At 41.2% G+C, this 24916-nt stretch overlaps 3 protein-coding genes across 5 annotated transcripts; 1 reads left to right on the top strand and 2 right to left on the bottom strand.

Annotated features, from left to right (window-relative positions):
• The first annotated feature begins 1197 nt into the window (after window positions 1–1197).
• On the top strand, window positions 1198–3934 carry LOC134876586 (uncharacterized). The gene is made up of 6 exons (XM_063901598.1): window positions 1198–1869; window positions 1947–1992; window positions 2135–2226; window positions 2348–2458; window positions 2588–2864; window positions 3048–3934. The coding sequence occupies exons 1-6, from the start codon at window positions 1568–1570 to the stop codon at window positions 3276–3278; spliced, it is 1059 nt and encodes a 352-aa protein (XP_063757668.1). The 5' UTR covers window positions 1198–1567; the 3' UTR covers window positions 3279–3934.
• Window positions 3865–8076, bottom strand: LOC134876585 (uncharacterized). Its single transcript, XM_063901596.1, has 13 exons — window positions 7865–8076; window positions 7621–7696; window positions 7232–7515; window positions 7047–7126; window positions 6900–6953; window positions 6683–6745; window positions 6204–6409; window positions 5793–5895; window positions 5512–5674; window positions 5258–5361; window positions 4932–5076; window positions 4702–4828; window positions 3865–4372 (listed from the first exon to the last, which is right to left on the bottom strand). Exons 1-13 carry the CDS (start codon window positions 7931–7933, stop codon window positions 4068–4070), a joined length of 1779 nt encoding a protein of 592 aa, XP_063757666.1. The 5' UTR covers window positions 7934–8076; the 3' UTR covers window positions 3865–4067.
• A 9843-nt stretch (window positions 8077–17919) lies between these two features.
• On the bottom strand, window positions 17920–20883 carry LOC134876600 (E3 SUMO-protein ligase ZBED1-like). 3 transcript variants are annotated; one of them, XM_063901612.1, is made up of 6 exons: window positions 20736–20883; window positions 19209–19353; window positions 18863–19094; window positions 18632–18769; window positions 18442–18513; window positions 17920–18333 (listed from the first exon to the last, which is right to left on the bottom strand). In XM_063901612.1, the coding sequence occupies exons 1-6, from the start codon at window positions 20869–20871 to the stop codon at window positions 17968–17970; spliced, it is 1089 nt and encodes a 362-aa protein (XP_063757682.1). In that variant the 5' UTR covers window positions 20872–20883; the 3' UTR covers window positions 17920–17967. The 3 variants fall into 3 exon arrangements, with proteins under 3 accessions (XP_063757682.1, XP_063757681.1, XP_063757683.1); XM_063901611.1 differs by lacking the exon at window positions 20736–20883 and adding an exon at window positions 19481–20014; XM_063901613.1 differs by lacking the exon at window positions 20736–20883 and adding an exon at window positions 19815–20014.
• Window positions 20884–24916: the final 4033 nt, after the last annotated feature.

The raw sequence follows: 24916 nt of genomic DNA, 5'->3' as shown, positions 1-24916 counted from the left end.
TTGGAGTACATCTATGATGTAGAAGATTATACATACATCGATTTCTTCTTCCCTCTCACGTCGCTGTTCCTCAATCCTCTCCTCGTCCTCTCTTGACAAAACCAATTGTCTGGAAGCTCGACCTCGCCTCCTTCCCGTCAGTGCGCGAGTGCTGGGTCCGGCGGCACCTCGGCCTGAAAACCCTTCCTCTTCTTGCCGTAGCACGGCGCCCCGTCCTCTCCCTCTCGCTCCTCTCCCTCGTCCACGATCTCCGCCTGCCTGTTCTGGTTCAGGTTCCCCTGATGACGCTTGGATCGGCCCTTCATCTCCTAAATTTCCCTCGGGATTACTATCTATTGACTGCAGAGTGCTCCGACCTCTGCTTCTGCTGCTTCTGCCCCTTCGCCCCCGACGACCCCGCCGTCCTCTCCCACGTTGGCCTAACCATTCTGTCACAGAGTCATCTGAGGTTGATGATGTATTCCGCTGACTCTGTATGTAGCATAGGTAATCGGACGGTCATTCATTACCAGTCACAAGTTCAAACTAACTTTGCTATGTAACAACAACGTAATTATTATCGGTATCATCTGTATGAGCAAACGGCAAACAGCACGCCACTGTAGTATCGTTTGTAGTGATTAAGTTTAGGAATAAACTGTACAAAAAACTGACCCGATTTGTTGTTGAAGAGGAGGACATCTTGCTGTGTCGCGCAACTGTGTTGTTACTGCTACTGCTAATACCGAACTAGCAGGTTTTATATCAGTTTCGAAACCGGAAGAAGTTTTGTGAACTTCGAGAGTCGCCGTAGCCGGTTTTGGCCAAAACCGTAGTTGCAGTACCCTTTTTGGCCACTTTGGCGCCTTTTTACACAGTGTCCCTTTAAGGTAAAAATGAACCATAAGGAAAATATCCCGCACAGTTCCTCTTTCCATCTGTACTCGTCTGATCAGAGCGACGTCCCAAGCAACGATCTGTTATACAGAAATAACAGACCATAGAATGTTGTCAGCGATTGAGCCCTATATTAATTGAAAGGTGTTGTTTTAACTTGCTAGCTAAGGATTGGCATATTCATTTGCTAAAAATACTTTTGCAAATAAGTATTTTGAGTGTTCAGCCTCATGTAACATTATGTGGAATTGATAGAGTACTATATGTTAAACGACTAAGTTAACAGTGGCATTTAATGCATTAAACTTGTATTTTGTGTTGTTTACAGGGACCAGTGGCTACCCAATTATTGGAACGCCTGAAAACAAGGGTATCTGATGTGTTAAGCCAACCACACTTGAATTTGGACTATTTCCAATACGTAGTTAATCAAGAGGCATTTATTCTGGCGGCTGCCTCCAATACTCTACACATCCCAGCTGAAATTGTGGATTGTCTTTTATCCCTGCAAAGTAAGATCCACGCAGCTGTTTCCCAAGAGAGTCCTTGTGCTTTTATTAGAGCTGGAGAACGAGGCCGACCAAAGTTCATTTTTTCTGAGGAGCTTCTGTCCCGGCTCATCGATGTCCCTTTACCAGTGTCGTGCATTGCAAATCTGTTGGGTGTCAGCCAAAGCACAATCTTCCGACGTATGCGTGAATTTGGGTTGTCCACAGTATCCACATACAGCATCTTGTCAGATAGTGAATTGGATGATGCTGTGCAGTCCATAAAAAGCAGGATCCCAACTGCTGGATACAGAATGGTCAAAGGCTGTCTGCAAGCAGATGGGCATAGAGTTCAGTGGGATCGCATCAAGGAGTCCATGCACAGAGTCGATGCTCCCGGAGTTTTGGAAAGGATGACACGGCTGGGGTGCATAGTAAGGAGGACATACTTTGTGCAGGGGCCTTTGTCATTAGTCCATGTCGACACAAACCATAAGCTGATACGGTAAGACATTTATCTACATGTTTTTTATTTATTGGGGGGGGTGATTGCTCATTTGTAATTTTATCTTTTTTTTCAAGGTACAACATTGTCATATTTGGTGGAATAGATGGGTACTCGAGAAAGGTTTGTCACCTTTTATGACAGTGCTTTATTATTTGTGTTCATGTATTCATTGTTCCCATTGGACATGTGTATAGTGACAAAGGCATGCTATTCTATTCTAATATTTTGCCTCTGCATATTCAAACACTGTCTTTCTGTACAGATTTTCTACCTGGAAGCAGCTACAAATAACCGCTCAAACACTGCTCATTCATTTTTTCTGAAGGCAGTGGAAAACTACGGATGGCCTTCCAGGTAAACAACTACATAAACTTGGGCTATTGTTTCCATGCCTAATTACTCATTTCAGTAATATTCGATTGAATGATTTGGTTGTAATGAATATGGCTTAACATTTCTCTCATGTATTTCCAAGGGTCAGGGGCGATGAAGGCGTCGAAAATGTCTCAATTGCTGAAACCATGTTCACCGTCAAAGGTGCTGGAAGAGGGAGCTTCATATCTGGGAGGAGTGTACATAATCAGAGGTTACAATAATAATTCACATAGTTTACAGTATATCAAAAGTAAGATGTAAAATGGGAAATTTTTGATAGTATTTTCAGTCAGATCATTTAAATTACTTTTAAGCTGAATAAATCCTGTTTCTGATCTAGAATTGAGCGCCTGTGGAGAGATGTCTGGACCAGTGTGACACATCTTTACTACGAAGTTCTTCACAGTCTCGAGGAAGATGGTCTGCTGCATTTGGGAGATGCTGTACATCTGTTTTGTGCACAGTATGTGTTCCTTCCGCGTCTGGCAGAGGCCCTTCACACTTTCACAGAAGGCTGGGACAACCATCCTTTACGGTCTGAAGGTGGACTGTCCCCGAACCAGCTCTGGGTTATGGGTCACATGCAGAACCCTTGTGACCTGAATGAAGATTTGCAGGTTTGTTGAAGCTCAAACTCGAAGCGCTGTGTACAAAGGCAAAGTGCAATAGACAAGTTTTGAACCTGAATATGTGGAGGCTAAAGTTAATATAAAAACCTTAAAATATGACATGCAGTTATTCTATGAGGCTAAAAATTACCGTTTCATATAAAATCATATTAACAAGATCCCCCCCCCCAGAACATGGAGCTATTTGGAACGGACTGGGAGATGTTCGATGCTGTGGATGAGGAACCATATGGAGTCCAAGTCCAGGAAATTGAGTGCCCTCTGACTCCAGATATTATGGATACTGTACAGTCCATGATAAATCCCTTGGCATCATCAGAATCATTTGGCAGAGACGTTTATGTAACAATGGTTCAGTGTATTGAAGGTCTAATGGCAGCACAAGAAATGCCTGAGCTGTAAAACCTACAAAGTAAGGTAGAGCCACACACCAACTCCCATAAAGGTATTTTTACCTCCGTCAAGGAGGTTATGTTTTCGGTCGCGTACGTTTGTTTGTCTGTTTGTCAGCAGGATAACTCAAAAAGTCGTGAACGGATTTTGATGAAATTTTGAGGAGTTGTTGGAAATGACAAAAGGAACAAGTGATTAAATTTTGGTGGTGATCCGCATTAGCGTCTAGATGTTATGGCGTGTAGATGTTATGGCATCAGTGACCGCATGGTCTTGACGGAGGTTTGCGCTCTCTGAGTGCTTCTAGTTTATTTTTGTTTTTGCAGTGACGTTTCGAGCTATACGCTCTTCCGAAGAGCGTATAGCTCGAAACGTCACTGCAAAAACAAAAATAAAAAATACCTTTATGGGAGTTGGTGTGCGGCTCTACCTTACTTTGTATACTTGTTCACTTTTTGAAGCCAGCACCCGTAAGTCGTGATGTGCGTGACTTCCCTACACTTTTTGAGATGTAAAACCTTGCAAAAGAATGAATGGTATATTTATTAACATTTGCAGACAGTCTACTTGTTTAAAAAAAAAGACAAGATATCTGTTCAATTTTATATGAGACAGGAGTCCCACACATGTTTATTGAAAAAAGAAATTTCCATTACAGAATAAAAAGTTTGACTGTTCAGAATGCCCACAGTATTTTTTTTTGTTTGCGAGTCAAGTTTTTGAAGAGTAACATGCACCAACAGAATAGCAATGGTTTTGTAGCCATGAAAAACTAAAAAGTTGACTGAAACAGGAAGGTTACACTCTGTCAAACGTTTGCCCGTGGCATATGGCTAGCGTCACAATGTTTTTGAACTCACTGTACGTTCCCAGGTGAGCTGAGGGGAAAGTGACCGTGCGACTGCAGGCGCTTACAGTGGGAAAGCAAACCGTGTGTTGCGTGTCACAGTCATGGCAGAATTTTATATTGACGACAAAGTCCCTCTTGTCGCTGGGCAGAACAGGCTTGTGCCGCTGTCCTGTCATCCATTGCATGACACGTCCTACATTCAAGCTTTCGGGAGCAACACTGCTGTTGCTGGGGCCCCCTTCTTGTTCTTGTTCTTAATGAAGAAATTAACACAATGTTAGTTTGAATTGAAAAATAATACATTTTAGTGACTGGATGACAGGCATTATGTTGTGGCAATTGTTCAGACACCTCCAGTTATTGTCAATATAACTGCATCTGTAAGCCCTTCATGTCTAGTTTCAAGAAACTGTTATCCTAGAGGTCACAATATTGCATTTCATCTATTATTCATTTGTGACCAAGTTTCAAAAAACGCCTCATGGGTTGTATAGTTTGAATCAATTAACCTTTAACTACTACACTGTATAAAATGTACTGCAGGATGGCAGAACAAGTTACCCTTTCTTGGCTAAAACATACCAGAATCCTCAAGTTCTTGAAGGTAGTCCTGGAAAAAGTTCATTATCATTACTTCCTTTTGGTGCTTGGCCGTACCCATCTCACTGAAGACGGGGCGGCTCCTCTCCAGAAGGAAGGCTGCATCCGCCTTTAAGAAGAAGGAGGTGCATTTCAGTCTGCATCAACGTTGTAATTCTTGCAGAAGACATTCATGTTCAATTTAAAAGCAGTCTAAAAACGTAAGAATATACCTTATCATCTTCCCCTGGAACAAACAGTGGTAGGCAGAGGTCTTGATGGGTCTTCATGACCTTTGGTAGGTCATACAGCTGCAGGCCTTTTCTCAGCTGGTCTAGCATCGGGATGACTCTCATGGTGGAGTGAAGTACAACAGTTCTAATGGACAGATGTTTTATCAGGAACATATGCTTTAGTGTTAAACCTGTAGCATGAAACCAATGCCATGTTACTTTTAATCCATGTTTTAGACATGACCAAACAAGTAGCCTAATTCAAGTCACAAATTATTGTACAATAGACCCTTGCCTTAATGAAAATAAAAATGTCACCAACATACCTTATCATGCTGTCTTTTTTCCCCATAGACACGATTCCAGTGTATCCGCAGGTCACAATATGGTCAGCTAAATCACTGATGTTGTCATTACCGGCGCTGTTTATCTGAAAACAGTAGGTGTCAAGTGAAACAAGTAAAATTAAGTTGCATTGCATCATTGTTCTCTACAGGCAACAAACCAAAAAAGTAAAGTAAAGCAAGCCATATCATAATGAGGTTAATGCAATTACTAACTTTGATAAAATTGTATTTACCCTCTCAATAAGCTCTGACAGTTCAAAATCTGTTACATCACTGGCAGACACTTGTATGCTATCAGAGTCACCGGAGCAGAGATATCTAAAGCACCACTCGCGCATTAAGTTAGGGCAAGGTCCGCCTTGTGCCAGGCTAGCTGCCATGACCTCTCCTGCACTCCTAACCAAAACAAAACAACACAGCATATGAACTGCCTGAATATAGTTAGAATTACATAAAACAGGGTTAAGTAGTATTGCAATTAATACGCTAAAAGAAAAAGGATTTCACTACACACCTGAAGTAGTTAGAATCCAAACTGTTGAGACAATACACAGGATTCTTCCCTTTCTTATCTGGCCCTCCAACAAAGAGTCTGTTTTCGATCTCTGCCACCATTTCTGTTTAACAGCAAATACAGGAGATTCAAAAGGTCTCTTCTGTCTCTGTCTCCCCCCCCCCCATTTATTTAGCATTTGAGCTCACTACACCACCAGAGGACCCATGTTGACAGTGTGTCAAGTGTGTCTGATTTGACAAATAGGAAGGAGGAATTATCTGTACATCAGTCCAATACAATTTCTTGGAACTAAATAATTCCTTTCTCTTTTGTTCTCGTTTATCTTTTATCCTGCACCTGGCCTTGAAAGAGTTTGATGTGCACAAATGTTCTCTTATTGTGAAATTAAATATAGACAAACATTTATACCTGTGAGGAATTCTTTGCTAAGGGCACCAGTATCGATGCCTGCCTCGCCAAAGAATGTGACTTTAAGTCTACATTTGGGAGATGTCTTCTTCTGCCGTTGCCACTGTTGCATGCCTCTGCTGAAGAGGTCAGTTCGCGACACACAGATGGAAAATGTGTTTGTTTCATTCACTTGACAAGCGATCCAATCCAAGATTTCCTCAGAACTGGAATTGAACATTAAAATAGAAAAAAATTGAACATTAAAATAGACACCTCCTATACTGGTGAAATTCTAAAGGGGTGCGAGCAGGCCCCACGAAAGTCAAGATGAGAGCAAAATATTTCATAAACATACCACATTTCTCTGTGATCACACTCCAACACATGACAAAGCTTTCCAACAGGAAAAAGATGATTGATACCGCAATATCTCTTTAAAGTGTATATTATCTAGATGACATAATTTGCCACCATAATTACCTAATGTACAATATTACCTTTGAAAGGTACTGATCTGACTGACCGATCCACTTGATGCATGGCCATCATTATCTGAAGGTCTGCAAAACAAAGACCTTCAGCTCAGAAAACAGCTCGTCCTAAATTATCTTGACAAACACTTGCATACAAATAACATTTTGCAAGGCAATCTCCTTAAATGTAATTTGTAAAATGAACATTAAAAAAAGTTACACTAAAAATCATTAATATTACCGTAATCCGCATCTGGCTGCATGGATCTCAATTATGTCCACTTCAAATGCTTTGCTGCACACAGGACACTCTGCTGTCTTAAAATATAATTCACAAGGCATGTGAATAAAGCCTTACATTATTCCAGAGATTTATATCTTAACTTACCAGGAAAGCACAAACAATTTCACCTTGTCTGTCTGGTTGCACATGAAATCTGGGAATTCATGTTCTTCGTTGCAGCTTTCCTGGGGGAGAAAAAGATGATAATACGTAAGTGTTTAGAGCGTAATACAGAATAACATCTAATTTTTCAATATAAACAGCTGTGAAATAAAACCTAAAAGACATACCTCTTCAACAGAACAGCACAAATCTACCAGTTCTGTCTTGCATTGCTTGACGTGCACAGGAAGAATCTGAAGTGGAAAACATTTTTGGCAGATTGTGCACTGGGCTTTGGGCATGTCCTGAAACTCCTTTGCCTCGGGTGGTAATGGGATTTTATCCAGCTCTTCTTGTAAAGGAGAAATGTACAAAGTATATTTCCCATTCCCACTGACAGCTTTTAGCTGTTGGCCAGTGTATCCATTCAGATCTGGCGGTATGACGACCAAGCTCCGCCGCCCACTCCCACCTAAAATTGAAAAATGATATATACTAAACAAACTTGAATATACAGCAACTACTCATACAGAGAGTAGTTGGAAACAACATTACTCCAGTGTATACGCCTACATACCTGTGGACTTGTGCAGCATCCAGCCACCACAGATGTTTGCCAGTCTTGGATATGTACTAAGCAGCAAATCTGAAAACTTAAGAGACAAAAGCATAGTTAAAGCTTTATTGCAATTACTTATATTTATAAGCTACCGTGTCTTTCATCATGCAAATATTAATTAAATCATGTGTCAATATGAATTCTAATATGGGTGTTTTTCTCTTGAGACATGAAACAAGGCAGCAGATAAATGGTGGCATACCTCTGAATGGGTCATGTTTTCACATATAGTCAGCGAACGTTTTCCCAGGCCAGCCAGCATGAGAGACATTTCCTCTTCTCCGCTTGGAGTTTTTTTATATTCTTTTTCAAGAAGTACAAAAATCACCAACAACTTCTTCCCTGTTTCATTTGTCTTAAATGGTGCAAAACGCCTTTTGCCTTTTGCCTCCTTTCGGAAAAATCCTGGGAAAGACCTAAAAAGGTGGCATACTATTATGGGTAAGGCTATTTGCACCCCTGGTACAATTAGCACTGTATGCTATTTGTACCCTGGTGCAAATAGAAGTGAATGCTATTCGTACCCCGGTGCACTCAGCAATGTGTTCTATTGATACCCCGTCTGGTGCAAATAGCAGTGAATGCTATTCGTACCCCGGTGCACTCAGCAATGTGTTCTATTGATACCCCGTCTGGTGCAAATAGCAGTGTATGCTATTTGTACCCTGGTGCAATTAGAAGTGTATGCTATTTGTACCCCGGTGCAATTAGAAGTGTATGCTATTTGTACCCCGGTGCATTTAGAAGTGTATGCTATTTGTACCCCGGTGCAATTAGAAGTGTATGCTATTTGTACCCCGGTGCACATGGTGATGTTCTATTACTGTAATACCCCCTCTGGTACAAAATGCAATGTATGCTATTTGCACCCCTGTGCATTTACACTGGCATATTGATCACATAATTACATTTTAATGCAAAATCTGCAATGGAAATGTCTCTTTTATGATACTCGCATTCTCATTTACAGAGCTATGATCTACTTATTATAAGACATTTTTTACATGACCATGTAGAAGCTTTCTACTCAGAACTGCGCCTTGTCATGATGAGAAAGATTTCAATTCCTCAACCAATCTGTTATGTTAAACTCCATTTATTAAAATGCAAACATGCAACCATGGAGAAATAAAATAAAAACACTGTCTTAAAGAAAAACTTTTCATTTTGGTGCTGCCTCGATCAGCCGCTTCTTAATGCACATCCTGAGGTCCCTGATTTGTTCCTGTTGTACTTTGGTCGGGTCAGCATCTGTGAGGAGGGCTTCTGCATTCTGAAAGAAAATAACACATGATTTGGTATTACAATTTGAACACACACAAAACAAATCTATCACCATGTTTATGTGCTGCAAGATTTATGAATAATCTATATAGCCCATCTCTGGTCTTTACTTCCACAAAAGACAATACTTTCCATCAGGACAAATACGCCACAGCTTGACCCATCCCTCTGTTTAGTTACAGGGATTTTCTGACAGGTCCATCCGTCAAGTCTCTCCCCTGTTGTGGACCCTCTCTCCTTCATGAATTTTCTAAGGAAGACAATACAATTAAAATAATATTAAAAAACAAAACAGTGAGATGGATCATTGACCCTAATTTATCCCAAAGAAATTAGCAATAGTGTTGCCACTGGTCTCCCACTCTCAGACCTCGTTTAAGTTCAAGTTCACTTTATTTATCTTTTTAAAAGGAAATTTGGTGTGCAGTAGGCATTCAAAGAACATTAAAGAACATACAAAGGAGTTAAAAGGACAAGACATAGACATGGACCAAACAAATAGCCTGATATGACCCGCCCATAATACTACTCTTCATTCGTATTCATGGTCTGGAGTCTCTCCTCTGGGGAGCGTTTTAGATCGGTTGCGCGTCTACCGACCAATAAGCGATCGAGGCAGGTTGGTGGGAGGGTCATATCAGGCTAGCAGCCACTAGCAAAGATGCAACTGTCAGTGATGGACAGCAGCCAACCACCGCTAGCCAATAGTTTCAAACCAGAACTGAGTGCAATCCTCTCGCCCTCCACTATGCTGCAATCGCGTTCGGTAGAAGAAACTCCAGACCATGAATACGAATGAAGAGTAGTATTATGGGCGGGTCATATCAGGCTACCAAACAAACACATTGATGACAATATTTGCACGCAGGCACATTACTCAAGTGGACATACCCCCTTCCACCTAAACTCATGACAGGGCCACTAAAAAAAGGGGGCTATTGTAATTACTTGGTATCCCACTGCCTGTCACTAAATATATTCATAAATAAATAAATAATCTAAATAAGTAATCTACATGTCACTAGATGAGTTGAGGCTCCTGATGGCCACTGGAATAAAGGAATCTCTGGCACGCCTTGTCCTTACAGTAGGGGCTCTGAAGCGACGGCCTGAAGGGATCAGACTGAATTCCTTAAAAAGTGGATGGTCAGGGTATTTCAAGATTTGTTTTGCCTTACTCATGACCCGTTTTGCATACACCACATGTAGCTGAGTAAGATGAACCCCAACCACCTTAGCTGCCACATTAACTAGCCTTGATAGTCTACCCTTACTGGTCAGTGGCAGACTACCACACAACAATGCAAAAAGACAAAACAGATTCAATAAAACTTTGATAAAATAAAGTCATTAGAGTCCTACACACATTGAAAGATGTAATCTTCCTCAAAAAGAAAAGGCGTTGTTGTGCCTTTTTACACATGGCATCAGTGTTGCTCTCAAATGACAATTTGTTGTCAATAATGGTTCCCAAATATTTATAATCTTTGACCACATCCACATTCTCATTCTGAATCACAGTATGAATAAAAGATTTCTGAGACTTACGGAAATCAATTAACATATCTTTGATCTTCGCTACGTTAATTGATAGATAGAACTCATTTCACCATGCAATAAAATCATCAACAACAGTGCCATGACCATACTTATCATTGTTTAAAAGGCTAACTATGACTGTATCATCAGCAAACTTAACAAAACAATGTCTATTGGGATAATTACTCCTAGTCATTTGTATAAAGCAGGAAAAGCAGTGGGGAGAGCACACAGCCTTGAGGTTAGCCAGTATATGAGACTAACCTAGAGGAGAGAGTACCATTAACTCTGACACATTGTGTCCGTAGTGTACATCCAGAAAATCAACTATCCAACCTATGAGGTTAGGCTCAAGATGTTTACAACATGAGTCTCAAGAGGTACAAAGAGTTTTTGGGTAAATTGCCCATCATATACCACGTGAGGCCTGACAACACTGTTCCTAGTCAAAATAAGTGAAGGGTTCCTAGAAAAAAGTGTATGTGCTGTTTGCTTGGTTGCATCTCATCTGGAAGAAAGGCACAGTCACCATGAATCAAAAGTGTTGATGATGTTGATGTCGCTTGTCGGTAATCCCTTTAAAATGTTCTCTTGCTCTGCTAACTTCCATACGTGCACTGTAGCCCAGGCACCATAAATAAACTGGACTCAAAACATTCTGCAGCAGATAGCGACACTTTTTTTAAGAGAACACTGAATGTAGGGGTGAGTTATCTCTCTTCTGTGTCTTGAGTTATCAGGCCACATTTAAAATTGGTTACATTGGAAAAAGCGTCTGCTATGAAATTTGAACATAAACACAAACAATAACAAATGCAATATTGACCAGGATTGCTGATACAACTTTAAGTTTAAGTTTGATTAAATAAATCTAATAAATGGCGGTAGATATTTGATGAGTAAACGTACTGCCAGTGTAAGAAGTATTGTCGCTCCCTTGCGACACTCGGTATGGAGTCCAAGATGTATCTGTCGGAGTTGAACTCTAGCTGCCACGAGGAACCAGTGTCCATGTCTGCATAACGGCAGAAGGAGCCATTCATATTCCTCAAAACACACCTACTCACCAAAACAAACAAAATAGTCTCAGTAAGGACACAACAACAGTATTAAGTCTGGCTAAGTTGAAATGACAATGACAAGACCCTACACCCATGTCTATTTTCGCTCACTGGTGTTATTACCTCTGCCAAGGAGGTTATGTGTTCATAGGGGTTTGTTTGTATGTCTGTTTGTTAGCAAGATAACTCAAAGTTATGGATGGATTTCAATGAAATTTTCAGGAAAGGTCTGAAATGACCCAAGGAAGAAACCATTACGTTTTGGGAGTCATCCGTATAACCGTCTCGATCCAGGAGGCGGTTATGTTTTCGCTTGGTGGAGGTCTGCGCTCTCTGAGTGCTTTTCTAGTTTGTTGTGAAGTTACCTTTGCTTTGGTCACCACTGGAGCCGACTTTCGAGGGTTTGGTTGGGGATTCATCACAACGACGTCTCTTGGCTAGAATAAGAGTAAAATTGATACTTAGAAACTTACAGCATAGTGAGTTTGTTTCATTTGTTTTTTTTTTACCTTCTACCTCTACTTTTCATTGGTGTTAGTTGTAGGCCAGAGTTACCTTTGCATTGTTCATCATTGGAGACGACAGGGGATTCATCATGATGTCTCTTGGCTAGAATAAGAGTAAAACTGTTACTGAAATCATATTTGACCATATTCCCTGGCTACTGCAGTCTTTTCTATGACGTTTTTATGAACATAATAGATAACTGACCCTTTGTGTTGAAACTGAAGTTTCTTTGTTTTTTTGGCCTTCCACGCCTACTTTTCACTGGAGTTATTTTGACTCCAGAGCTGACTTCAGTTGGCAGACAATTTGTTTCACCATTCAACTGGTTATCACAGGTTGTCACAGGTGTTGTTGGACTGCATGTGTCTTCATTGATAAATTGGTCATCAGGTACCGTCTCAAGCACTAGTATTTCTTTGTTTGACTTCCAGGAAGTAAGCAAATTCTTTAATGTTTGCAGATGATGTGAATATTCTTGACCTCCACAACTGGCAATAAAGGATGCAACCTCCATTGCAACCTGGTGAACTGTGTTAAATCTGTCATTGCCACTGTATTTAGATTTGGGAACTGTAATGACTTTGAATGGTCTTGAGTCATTATTTAGGACATTTTCTAGAACATCCTCAGTGTGCTTTATCCATCTCGGGTGTATGTTCGATGGGTCTATTCCACCAGCACCTTTGCATTCCCTGCTGTAAAGAATATGGGCACAGGGCAGTCCATAGGAAATTGAAAAAGAGCAGGAACAGTTTGTCATGCTTAGGTTGACCATACACGTCTTGCAACCATGTTTCCCTTCTTGTTTGACAGAGTACCATTCCTCCTCCTCCTCAATGGTGAAGCAACCACTTTCCAACTTATTTTGCTCTTCAATTACCATTCTGTACGCCTTGTTCGTAACAATCTCAGACAGCTCCACAGCTGTTTTTGAATTTGTACAGGCATAATTGAAGTGACTCGTTGCTTCACAATGTTCCTGAAAATTTCTTTCGCTCGCTTGTATTTCATTGAATGAAATAAGATCTCTGAGGGCTTCGGAAATGGACAGGTTATGATGCAGGACCTTCTTCACTTTTGAAAAGTGACTCTCAATGATGTTGTTGGTATTAGTGCCCATAGTGGCTGAAGTATTTCTGAACATGTGTGCCCAAGCTGGTTTCTCAGCATCCCAATGTGTCATGAAGTAGTTGAGAAATCTTTCATCTTTGCACTCACATTGGAAATGTTCAAGAGCTTTCAGATACTGTTCATCTGTACCGCTGTACAGAATAGATCTCAGCAAGGTCAGTAGTTCTTTTTTTTCTGACGTTGGTAGTACCAACTCAGCAATTTTTTTTTTCCAGTGTTTGACAACATGGAAAGAGCATAGCAAGACGTTTGCAGCTTCAAAATTCTTCCGAATAACTTTAATCTGAGTCTTGTCTTTGTCTACCATGAACATTTTTATCTTTTCCCAATCACTGTTTTCCTGCTGGAATAGGTCACACATTTGAGAGAGGCTTTTTTCATTTTCGGAACGAAGGAAGGCATAAGCCACTGGCTCTCCAGAACCTTGGTCATTCATTGCTGCAAGGCATTGCAGGGTATAGCCTTGTTTGTTTGTCTTATACGTGGCATCCATAAAGATGATGTCAGGATTTTGCTTGAAAGTTTGTTTCATTCTCAATGTCTGGATATAAATCATCTGGATGTTTCCTTCCTCATCTGCAACAATATCTGCACTGTCCCCTCTGGCTTTCAAGTCTTTTACTGTATTCACAATCTGATCGGCATCTGAGAGGTTATTTTTGCTTTTTACTTTCTGCCTAATGTTATGCAGATCTTTCAATTTCATTTCTTTTCCGTATCTGTTTTTGACCACTGCTTTCAGTATGGGAGCACTGACCTGGCAATGTCAAATTCACATAATTAGCATAGTGGCAAGTGTATGACACCCTAGTCCTTACACCCACAAACCTAAAAACACATTAAAATCACACTTACCTTCAACTCCAACAGCTTCTCAATTTCTTCTCTTTCCTTCACATTTGGTCGTCTGTTGTGGGCATACTTTGCAAACAGCTCAGCAGATACAGGATGGTTGTGTTCTTCAACCATATTGGTAACAACCAGCTTGTTGACTTTTTTATCAAAATGGATCTTAATGACCACAGGACAGCCCATCCGCAAAGAGTGCTGAAAAGGTCTTTCGTTTTTGCCTGTAAGAATATGATATATGTCTCTTAGTCATAGTTAAGGTGCTAAATGCAAGTCTGCCATCTTCACTTACCGACTAGTTGTTTCACACTGCATGCACATCAGTGGCGGCTGGGGGTTTGACAGTAGTGGAAAGCATAAATACACGAACCCAGCCCTACTAGGGGGGCATGCCCCCCGGTAAGATTTCTTTTTTAAATACACCCTAAAATGGTGACTTATAATGACGTTTGAAGGAAGAAAATAAACAACTTTGATTGTGTTTACTATACAAAACAACCAACAGTGTAATCAATTAGCAAGAGGATTCCCAGTTAACCATGGATGGCTCCGATACCAGTTCCCGCATAAACGCCCGGGTTGCAGACTTCGTTTTTTGAATAAAATTGACCATATCTGGTGTTGGTCTACCCTCATTTTTATACAGTATCCTACCTTCTCCTCGTAGGTCAGCGAACGGGAGGATGCAAGTATCCTGTCAACTACGTTGACGTTTTCTGCGAGACATTTTATTTCACAATTCAAAGCTCTGAGTAATGCTGGTTATGCTGGTTATGCTGCGCTGGTTCAGCAGTTTTTGGTGGATCCTGCATATCATTGGCCAACCCTACTGTCATCTTTACATGAACGCGCAAGTACGCGCCCCATTGAGTATTAATGGTGAGGCCGTGCTTCAAAAGAGGGTACATTTCTCCAATTAAAAAATAGATTGCCTCTCATAGACAGCCATTCATTTGCTTCAAATGCACTTTGCTTGCGTACAAAGGGGGGGGCGCTGTTTACCGGTTTACTTTGTCAATTCTTGCCGTCAATACAGGCAAGTCACTGATGCTCACCATGTCATTAAATCAACGTAATATAACCGACGAACGCCAAAGCCACACAATCACAGTGTCCACAACCCCAAGCACACCGCCATTTAATGTTGTTTTCTAATCTAGTCCGGGAGGACCCCGCAGGATGATTGACAGACAATCAACTCACCCATCTCCCGCCTTCTCTTAGATTTAAACCCGCCAGCTCATCCTCACATTCACGCGCCCCGGCAAGGCGAAGCATCCTTCCCCCTCCCCCTACACCTCCATTTCACTAGTGGCTCTACTCTTCCTTTTCCCTCTACCTCCGGGGGGTGCAAGCGGCATCGTTCCCGACGATCTCCGCTTCTACCATCCCAGGACCAAGGCCGGCTGCCATGCCAATCACGCACGCTATAGCCTACGCTATAATATATTTTGTCTATGCGCTAAACTATCAAGAAGCATAAGGGCGAACTAGTGAAACGAAATGGCATAAACTAGAATAGATATGGAATCTTGTACGCAGCCAATTTAAACAATAGCCCATGTTAATAAATAATTTTCTTTCCAAATATAATTTGATTGCATTGGATCAAACATGACTAACCTTTTTGTGTCCTCCTGACTCCATGATGGACACACGAAAGCGTCAGTTTTGAGTACTTAAAAGTACTTAAGAGAGTTGTATCTGAGAGTTTTTCAGATCTCTCTTTATGGAGAGGATGGAAGCCATCTTCACTCCATGCCTCCCTTGCTAGCTGGAACTCATTGTAATTGTCAAAGGTCTGCCCCAAGTGCAGTTTCCCTGGATGGTGTTCCTTTAAAGAAGAAAAAAAAGATTGTAGTCGAAAAGAATTATGATAAAATCTCTAAAACTTTGAGAAAGTTAATTAATCTAATTAGCTACATGCAGTCTAGGGACTACTACAATCTAAAACAAAATCCAAGTAAACATCACTAATGACCTATGTTAATATCGACTAGGCTAACCCTTTTTGTTAGCTAAGTTCCCCCCAAAAAAACCTTTAGACTTACTTTATCCGATGTCAGATAGCAATTAACCAGAAAACCTACCACTGGTTGACTTGTATAAAGTGCTGTAGTGCTAATTATGTTTAACAAAAATGGCAAGTTTATGGCAAAAGCCTTACCTCTGAATTCCTTTTCAGAATTGCTTTCTTCATTCTGCTGCTACAACCATAGACAGTAAAAGGCTACAACAGGTTGATGTGATGATGGAAATTGCGCGAAGTTGCGCTTTCTATCCGGGGACGTTGACACAAATGCGCACTTCGCGATGCAACAAACTTCAAATAGTTTAGCCTCTCCAAAACCGGCGCCAAAATGCCTCTGACCAGGGCTCTACGCTAACTTTTTTTCCAGGAGCACTCGTGCACCTAAATTAAAAAAAATTTGTGGCACAGAAAAAAAATGGGGGCACAAGTAGGTTTTTGTGCCTCTCCTCAGATTACGCAATCCACCAGGGTTAAGCGCATCCGCAGAATCTATTTAGTCTTGCTGATCTGATACAGAACCGCAGCGAAAAAAAACACAGTGAGGCAAACAGTACCTCTTCGTCAATGAGGGGGGCGTGCGATAGCCCACCGGTAGAGTGTGTGCTTGTTCTGCCGCCTCTCTTCCTATTTGATCTTGATCGCGAAAATAGAAACATTTCTCAAAACATGGACTTTCTATCCAAACGTGAGGTGATCAATAAAGGGATACCAATGCCGGAGGTCAAAGGTATATGCTTCAAGCAACAGGGCATAAGATGTCTCGATCTAGGCTATACTCGCATTCAAATTGAACCCAAGGATGATTATGAAATATTAAACTGAAAAGGCAGCTAAAGTTTTGTTTCATGGTTGCTTTGGTTATATAGCTAATAATCATAACTTCAAGCTTAAAGATTTAAATGGGAGAGGTGATTTAGCATGAAATGATATGGAGGATTACGTCGCTATCCATTAGGCCAGAGATATCCTCAACTAAGAGTTAAGAAAGACATCTATATTTCAATTAAAAAAGATATTAGTGCCATCAGAATTATTCGCTTTCTGATGAAGAAAAAACGAATGTCCGCAATGGCTTTTGTGCTCACGAGCAAGGTGTTTTTGGTGGTAATTCACGGGGTGTGAATCACAGATCTATAAAGAACCTTCTTTGACTATTCAGATCAGTGGTGTGAATAGTGTGGCCAAGGCTATTGTACCAGGGGTGCTAATAGACATTCAGAATAATGTATGCTATTTATAGCAACGTGTGCTATTTACACCCTGGTGCACTAGCTAATTGTTGTAATCAAAACTTCCGTTTGAGAACTGAATTGTTTTTCAAATTGCGCGCCTTCTCTGCAGAGATGTTGGTATGCGGACTATCACTTCTACTACTCACTGCCAAAACGCATCAGGCAAGAATCGAACCCGGGACTCCTGCATCTTAACCCAAGTGGCTTACCGCTACGCCAATTAATACTATAACATGTCTGTGGTTTGCAAGCAAAAATATACTTAATATGGCTGAACGTAATGATCGCGTAATTTCTAAAAACTAATAAACTGACGGTTGTAATGTGTTCACTAAACATCGATTATGAAAATAAAACACAATGTTTTCATCTCGTTTTTAATTGGAACAGATATTAGTAGGGATGGGAATTGATAAGATTTTTACGATTCCGATTCCCTTATCGATTCTGTGAAACGATTCAATTCCTTATCGATTCCAATTTGGGGGAAAAAGGAGAATAAACAGTTTGATGTAACATTTATCTTTGTTTTAATGAAAAATATTCTATTGTGAAAGTTACTTATTAATCTCTAATAACGTGTGTGTGTGTGTGTGTGTGTGTGTGTGTGTGTGTGGTGAGTGTGAGTGTGAGTGTGTGTGTGTGTGCACTCAAGTAGTAGTAGGGAAAATTAACAGTTCTTTTGCAGAAATATGAGCATATCTGCTTTTTCTGGAAGGATACGGGATCTTTCGGGGCTTATGGTGTCTCCAGCCGTGGAGAACACCCTCTCAGATGGGGTGGAGGAAGCCTGCACACAGAGGTAGTTTTCAGCCAGTCCAGATAGCAAGGGCAGCGTATCCTGCTTGTTCCACCACCACAGTGCGGCGCTATCCCTGCAGGGGATGGAGGGCAGGCTTTTGTAGAACTGGATTTCCTGATCCACCTTCTGAGCCAGGGAAAGACGGGGCTGTGATTCACGGATTGACTGCAGCTCGTTGTCCTCCTCCTCGAATAGTTCTTCCAAGGCTGTCTTTTTTGATGGTGGTGGCAGTGCCTGAAATTAAATGAACATGAAGTAAAAAAAAAAAAAAATACATATATAAGTCAATAATCATGACAAAACAGCATCCAAAGGTCATTACAAATGAATGAGTTAACTTACATAGTGTTCCTCTACTTCTTCCTCCTCCCCATCTTCGCAGCCTTCCCTCTGTGTCTCTCCTTCCCCTGGGAGCTTGAGAAGTGATGTAAACACATTAATAACTTTTAACACAGAGCCGTAGAAGGTCTCACTCACAATGGAATCAAATGCAATGATAAGACAAACAGAATTTAAACAGAAATTAAAATACCTCATCTCTTGCTGCCACTGTATTTGCTGTTATTGCAGCTTCCCTGATCCTGTCCCAGACTGCATCACTTTTCACTTTGTATTTAAATCTGGGGTCCAAGATGGTGGCTTCCTCCAGGAATCTCTGAATGTCAGTTCCCTTCAATTTCAAAAAGGAGGATAGGATGACATTAGACTAGTGGTACAAATTGGCCTAAAGCATCAAGGTAAGATTAAATGTAGTTGTGCTTACCTGGTAGCGTTTGGAGAGATCCTTCCAAATGTTCTCCTTGATGCTCCTTGTGAACGCAGAGTCACCTTCCTGCACAGTGTACTGTTGCTCCAGCTTCTGCAAGATGGGCAAAATCTCACCGCAGGTTGCACTTTTGTCGCTGGAGACGGCCAGTGTGGAGGTGTAATGCTTCCGCATGAGATGCACAAACTCCTCTGCTTTCCTTAAGTCCTCGTTGCCTATTCTGTCCAACCTACAATGTAAATAAAAACAGAAAAAGATGTATGTAGCACAAATAAACAAAAACAAAACCAGTCAAAGTTTAAAAAAAAGTTTAAGTCATATTATCATTTAAAATATATATCACCTTTCCTTCTCCATGGGCCTTCTTATGCGTGGATCTATGGCTGCAGCCTGGATAGCAGGGAACTGCTCGGTGAATCTCTCCATCATCAAATAGAGGGAATTCCATCTGGTCCTTACATCCAGGAGGAGCATGTGCTTGGGCAGCTCTGAGGGTTCACACAACACAACGTAAATATTTATTATCTAATAATTTACATACACATACCTATACATGTATATTTTCATGTACATATAGTATAATGCTTGCAATGTACTGTAAGGAGAGTATCTTACTGAGCAAGTCTTGTTTCTCTTTAAGAACAACTTTTGCCATGTGGGACCTCTTCATCCAGACAACAACTGCTCGAACTCGTGCTGCCCAATTGGATATGGCAGTGCAGTTGTACAGCTTTTGCGCTCCCAGGTTCAGCGTATGAGCGAAGCATGGAAATTTGACAATTTGCAGCTGTTTGATGGCTACATCCATGTTCGCTGCATTGTCTACAGTTGCTGCCACAACCTTTTCCCGTACACCATATTCTTCTAAAATGTAATCAATCTCCTCTGCTACAGCTGAGCCTGTCTGAGATTGGTACACGGCTTTGGTTTTTAGGACCTTTTCCTTTACCTGGCCATTGCTCACGTAGTGCAGAGTAACCGTGAGATAATGATCCTGACAAAAGCTTGTCCACCCATCAGCCGTGATAGCTGCCTTTGACACTGTTTTCAGTTCAGAGATCACATTTCCCTTTTCCACACCATACCAAGCAGGGATTAAGTGGTTGGTTAAGCTTTCCCTGCTGGGGGCTTTGTATTTTGGATTGAGAACCTTTGTCCTCTCCCTAGAAAACATATGAAAATGAATGAGTGTAAACATCTGTTTAATGAGGAGGAAAATATTCTATTCTATTCTATTCTAATCTGACATTTGATAATCTGACAACAACCTCACATTCACCTACCGAAATTCAGGGGCGTCTACTGTAGAAAATGGGTGCAAACCCTTAACAACAAATTTGGTAACTGCCCGGTGACATTCTTCTACCTTTGCCTGGGACATTTTATTTCTGCCTGCCTCGACGAAAATAGAAGCCAGAGGTAAACGGGAGCAAGTGCTGCTAGCCTCTGAGTCAACCAGACTACCCGTCTCGTCCCGGTCATCATCTTGTTCTAAATCTAACGAAGAAGGCATTTGTTTGATGAAAAAGCAATACTGTACAATTTCGGGAAATAAACTAATTTCCCACCTCCCTTTGATTTAAATAAATGAGCGTCACCTTTCTCTGGCTCCCTGAATCAGCGGCGCAACTTACTAGCATGTTTCATTAGCTACATAGCAACAGCTAGAATTCTTCCCTAGAACTACGGATGCCTTGCCATCAAGTAAGCTAATTAAACATGCTAGCAAGGAACGGCTTGATTAACCAGAAACATAAACTCCCTTAATTACCCCAAGGAGAGGTAGGAAATGGGTTTATTTCCAGAAATGGCGTGGTACATAATTTACTAGGAATCACATTAAGGATTAGTCAGTGGGATAGCTACTTACCACCAGAGTTGCCTTCGGTGTTAGCCCCCAAGGTCACGGTGGTCGTAGAAGCTTGGCTGCTGTCACTCCGAAGGGCATCAAAAACGCGACACTCGTTAAAGTTTATCCCGTGTTGTGTGCGCAGATGTTTATGCATATTTGAAGTATTCCCTCCCGTTATCAACAATTTGCAGTGGTTGCAAAACGCCCTGTTGCCATCCTTATGTAATGTGAAATGAAGCCACACTTTGGACCGTTTTAACCTTAGGGGTGCCATTTCAGACTTGTAAAAAGTATCACGAGCGTCACCTGCGTAACCAAGCAACTACGCCACGTCAAGCCGGGCTTACTGAATCATTCGTGTGTACCTTGCTGCGTAAATAACGTTACATAAACCGTGCGGTCTGGAATCTATAAGAGAATCGTTTAACGAGCTGCCAAACGGTTCCATGGAATTGAAACACAAGGAACCGGTTCTCAACAGGAACCGGTTCTCGATTCCCATCCCTAGATATATTGTGAATAGCTCAGCTGTGTGGCCAAGGCTATTTGTACCAGGGGTGCAAATAGACACTCCGTACTATTATTCTCATATTTTATATTCCATCAACAAAAAACAACCTAACTCAGATGACGTCTACGTTGTACATGATCATGATAGCTTATGTAAATTTGTTTTATGCAATAGTTTACATGGTGATGGTCTGAAGCTCCATAAAATATTCTAAGGCAAATAATAAAATTTAAAACATCTGCAGCTCTTTCTCTGCCTTCTGCTTAAATCAGAATTGGGGGCCTAGTTTGTCCAAATGTGCAAGCATTGGGAGTGCAATAAATGACCCATGTACCCTACCGTGCCATTTCTTGTTGCACTGACTGTCCAGGGCCATTGTGCCTTACATGTTGCTGCACTGCTTGCTGAGGTCTCGCTGTTGGAACTGACTGCGCTGCAGCTTCTCCTGTATTTCTCTGTCTGACTGGCCTGACATTCCCTGATACACCGCTATTTAACATCACCACCAGATTTTGTGCTGTGTTTATGATGTCTCTTAATTGGGCCTGAGTGAGGGGAAAGACAAAATTGAATAGCAAATGTTACAGACATGGGTATTGTTCATGATTGTACAGAATGCCTGCAAACTTGCTTCTTCTTCAAGCCTGAGTTTGGGTCTGCATCCACACCAAACAGCAAGCCAGTCTGGACCCATGCAAACCACACTTGTGTATCTCATCTCAAGCAACTGACTGTAGGCAAATAATTATTATTATTATAGGGCTCTATTGGATGCTGGCAATGGCTGACTTAGCGGAGCAACTCCCCTTCGCTGCGCGTCGTGGAGTTCTTTGCCCCGCTGCGTCCATTGTTTCTGTAGAACTGTACACCTCGGCGGCCGTTATCCCTTACATGGGGGCATTCCGAAGTGGTGGAAGAATGCTTAACGGACGCCCTTTCAAGGACGCCGTCAAGCACTGTTCCAAAGTTGAGAACACTCTGAAATTCGCGCCCTTTTCGAACCCTTTGAATGGATACCATTAACAACCAGTCAAACGTTTTTTTCTAAGGGCAGCACTGGGCTTCAAATGCAGAATTCATCAGGTTATTACGTATATTTGTTTCCTAAATATAAGGGAAATTTTAAATAATAATAAAAACAACTTTCTGGATGTTTTTACAAATCGCACGCTGGATAAGACACAAATATACACGCCATGATACGTGTATGATAATCCACCGCTTCATGGTTCGAATTCCCGCCGGCTTCATAGTGAACTAAATGCCCGCCATGCCCGAGGAAAAGAGACCAGAGACCGAACTAACACGATGGACATATTTATAGACTAAATGACGCATTTTATAAGTCAATTCAAGTCGTATTTGATCAACATTATCTCTCAAATTAATAATTTCATATTTTGCAGGTCAGTGCTAATTGACTAGCACAAGCCAACTTCTAATGCTAGTAATGCTAGCACTAACTAAAAACGACACCGGCATGTTGTTAACTTGTAAGTTCAGAGCTTTACATAATTTAAAATAGTACAATTCTATGAAATAAATATTGGATATAGACGTTATTGACTTTACCTGCTGTGATGCTTCACCTGAGCTGGTAGCTCTATCACCCGGTCCATCCTCATCCATCTTTGCGTTTGAATTGACGCATGCGCGTTTGGGAGAATCATGGTTCGATTACTTTCCCCTGTGACCTAAGTGACGTCATTTCAACACTTTTCGATTCGTACCCACACACTTGAATTCGTGTCCACAGGAAAGATTTGTCGTAGAAATTAGAGTTCGTAGTCGTAGCTTTTAGATTCATACTCGCATAAAAACAATCCTAACCCTAATTTTGGGTACAACAATTTAATTGACATACAAATGTTTAACATTACGAATACGAATGGCTACAATCATACACACATGTTTTTGACAGCGATCTTACTCCATACCCTACGATGGCGCATTGCATTCACTCAATAATAAAAAAATTCACCAAGCTATCTCGTAATTACGAGATCATTATCTCATAATTACGATAATATCTCATAATTATGAGATAATTATCTCATAATTACGAGATAATATCTATAACTGTCTGCATGATCTGTCCTCTAATTGACTCAGCAGCTTTAGTTCGTCTAGTGACTTCTGACTGAATAAGGCAATAATGGACGTCTCTCGCGGAATTTGTTTTGGAATTTGTTTTTATTTCCTTCTTGGCATGAGGCACTGGGAAATATTAACATTTCTCAGGATGGATGGGATTAAAATAAGCATGTCAACGTTGCGAAGGCGACTGAAATCGTTGGGGTTGTACAGGAGGAAAGCCCAATCTGACCTGCTGGAAGTTGCGTTGTTCGTGCAAGAGCAACTAAACCAATATGGTATGTTGCATGGCTACAAATTCATGCATTTGAAATGCATCCAGGCTGGCTTAGTAGTTAGTCAGAACACTGTTCGGGTTCTGCTGAAGATTCTCGACCCCCAAGGAGTACAGCTGCGGTCAAGACGACGTCTACGGCGACGTCTGTACAGAAACCCCGGCCCGAACTTCTTGTGGCATGTAGACTCCTATGACAAGCTGAAACCTTACGGTATATGCATCAATGGAGCAGTGGATGGATTTTCGCGTGTGGTCATATGGCTTCACGCATACTCCACCAGTAGCAACCCCAAAGTTATTGCTGGGTATTTCATTGATGAGGTTGAGAGTAGAGGTGGCACTCCTTCTCGTATCCGGTCAGATTTGGGCACCGAGAATTGTGTAGTGGGGCAAATGCAACGGTTTCTAAGAGATACTCATCATGATGAGTTTTCCAGCAGATGCTACATAACTGGGTCAAGTAACCACAATCAAAGAATTGAACAATGGTGGGGATTTCTCAGAACGCACCATGCACAGTTCTGGATGAACACGTTTCAAGATCTCAAAGACCAGGACCATTTCTCTGGAGATTTTCTGGACAAAAGTCTTATTCAGTTCACTTGCCTGGAAATAATAGAGGTAGGTACATGGCAACTTTTATAAGCTTTATAAAACCTGGGTTCTGGCAGAGACATGGTGTTCTGATGCTGTTTCCTGTTCGCCGTCACAGTTCAACTGTAATAGCCAAATAAATTAACAAAAGTAATTCACAAATGCAAAGATGTTTGATAGCCACATGCTGTAGCGGATATTTCTTTGAGAGACGCAACAGAACCTTGTAAAAAAAAGAGGCCCGTGCGTAAATGATGGTAATTGTTTTGTGCGCAAACATTAGGGGCTATGTTTACGCACAATATATTATCCCTGAGCCACTCATAATCTGATTAGAAAACCTATTACCCATTAATTATTACGTTATTTTCATTAAATATGGCCGAATGAACATTTGGCCTGAATTGAGATAATGAATAATCTTATTTGTATCCCTCCAGAGAGAGCTGCAGGAAGTGGCTCAGTTATGGAACTGCCACAGAATTCAACCCAGCAGGAATGCCGTTACTCCAAGTCGACGACCACTGCTGATGTATAACATTCCTCAACTGTTTGGCAGAACAGACCACATAAAAGCGGTACATCCTCAACAAGTACAACTTTGCAGAGAAGAATGCCTGGCAAGAGGACCACTCCCCTGTGACCAGACTGTTTTTGACATTTGCTGTCTGATAATGTCAGAAAATCATCTGCACCCTCCCACTACTGTTGAGGAAGCCATCG

This window comes from Eleginops maclovinus, chromosome 15 (genome assembly GCF_036324505.1).
Source record: "Eleginops maclovinus isolate JMC-PN-2008 ecotype Puerto Natales chromosome 15, JC_Emac_rtc_rv5, whole genome shotgun sequence".
In the NCBI taxonomy this organism is placed as follows: domain Eukaryota; kingdom Metazoa; phylum Chordata; class Actinopteri; order Perciformes; family Eleginopidae; genus Eleginops; species Eleginops maclovinus.
The sequence above is the reverse complement of the archived record's forward strand: the minus strand, read 5'-3'. Positions and strand labels throughout refer to the sequence as shown.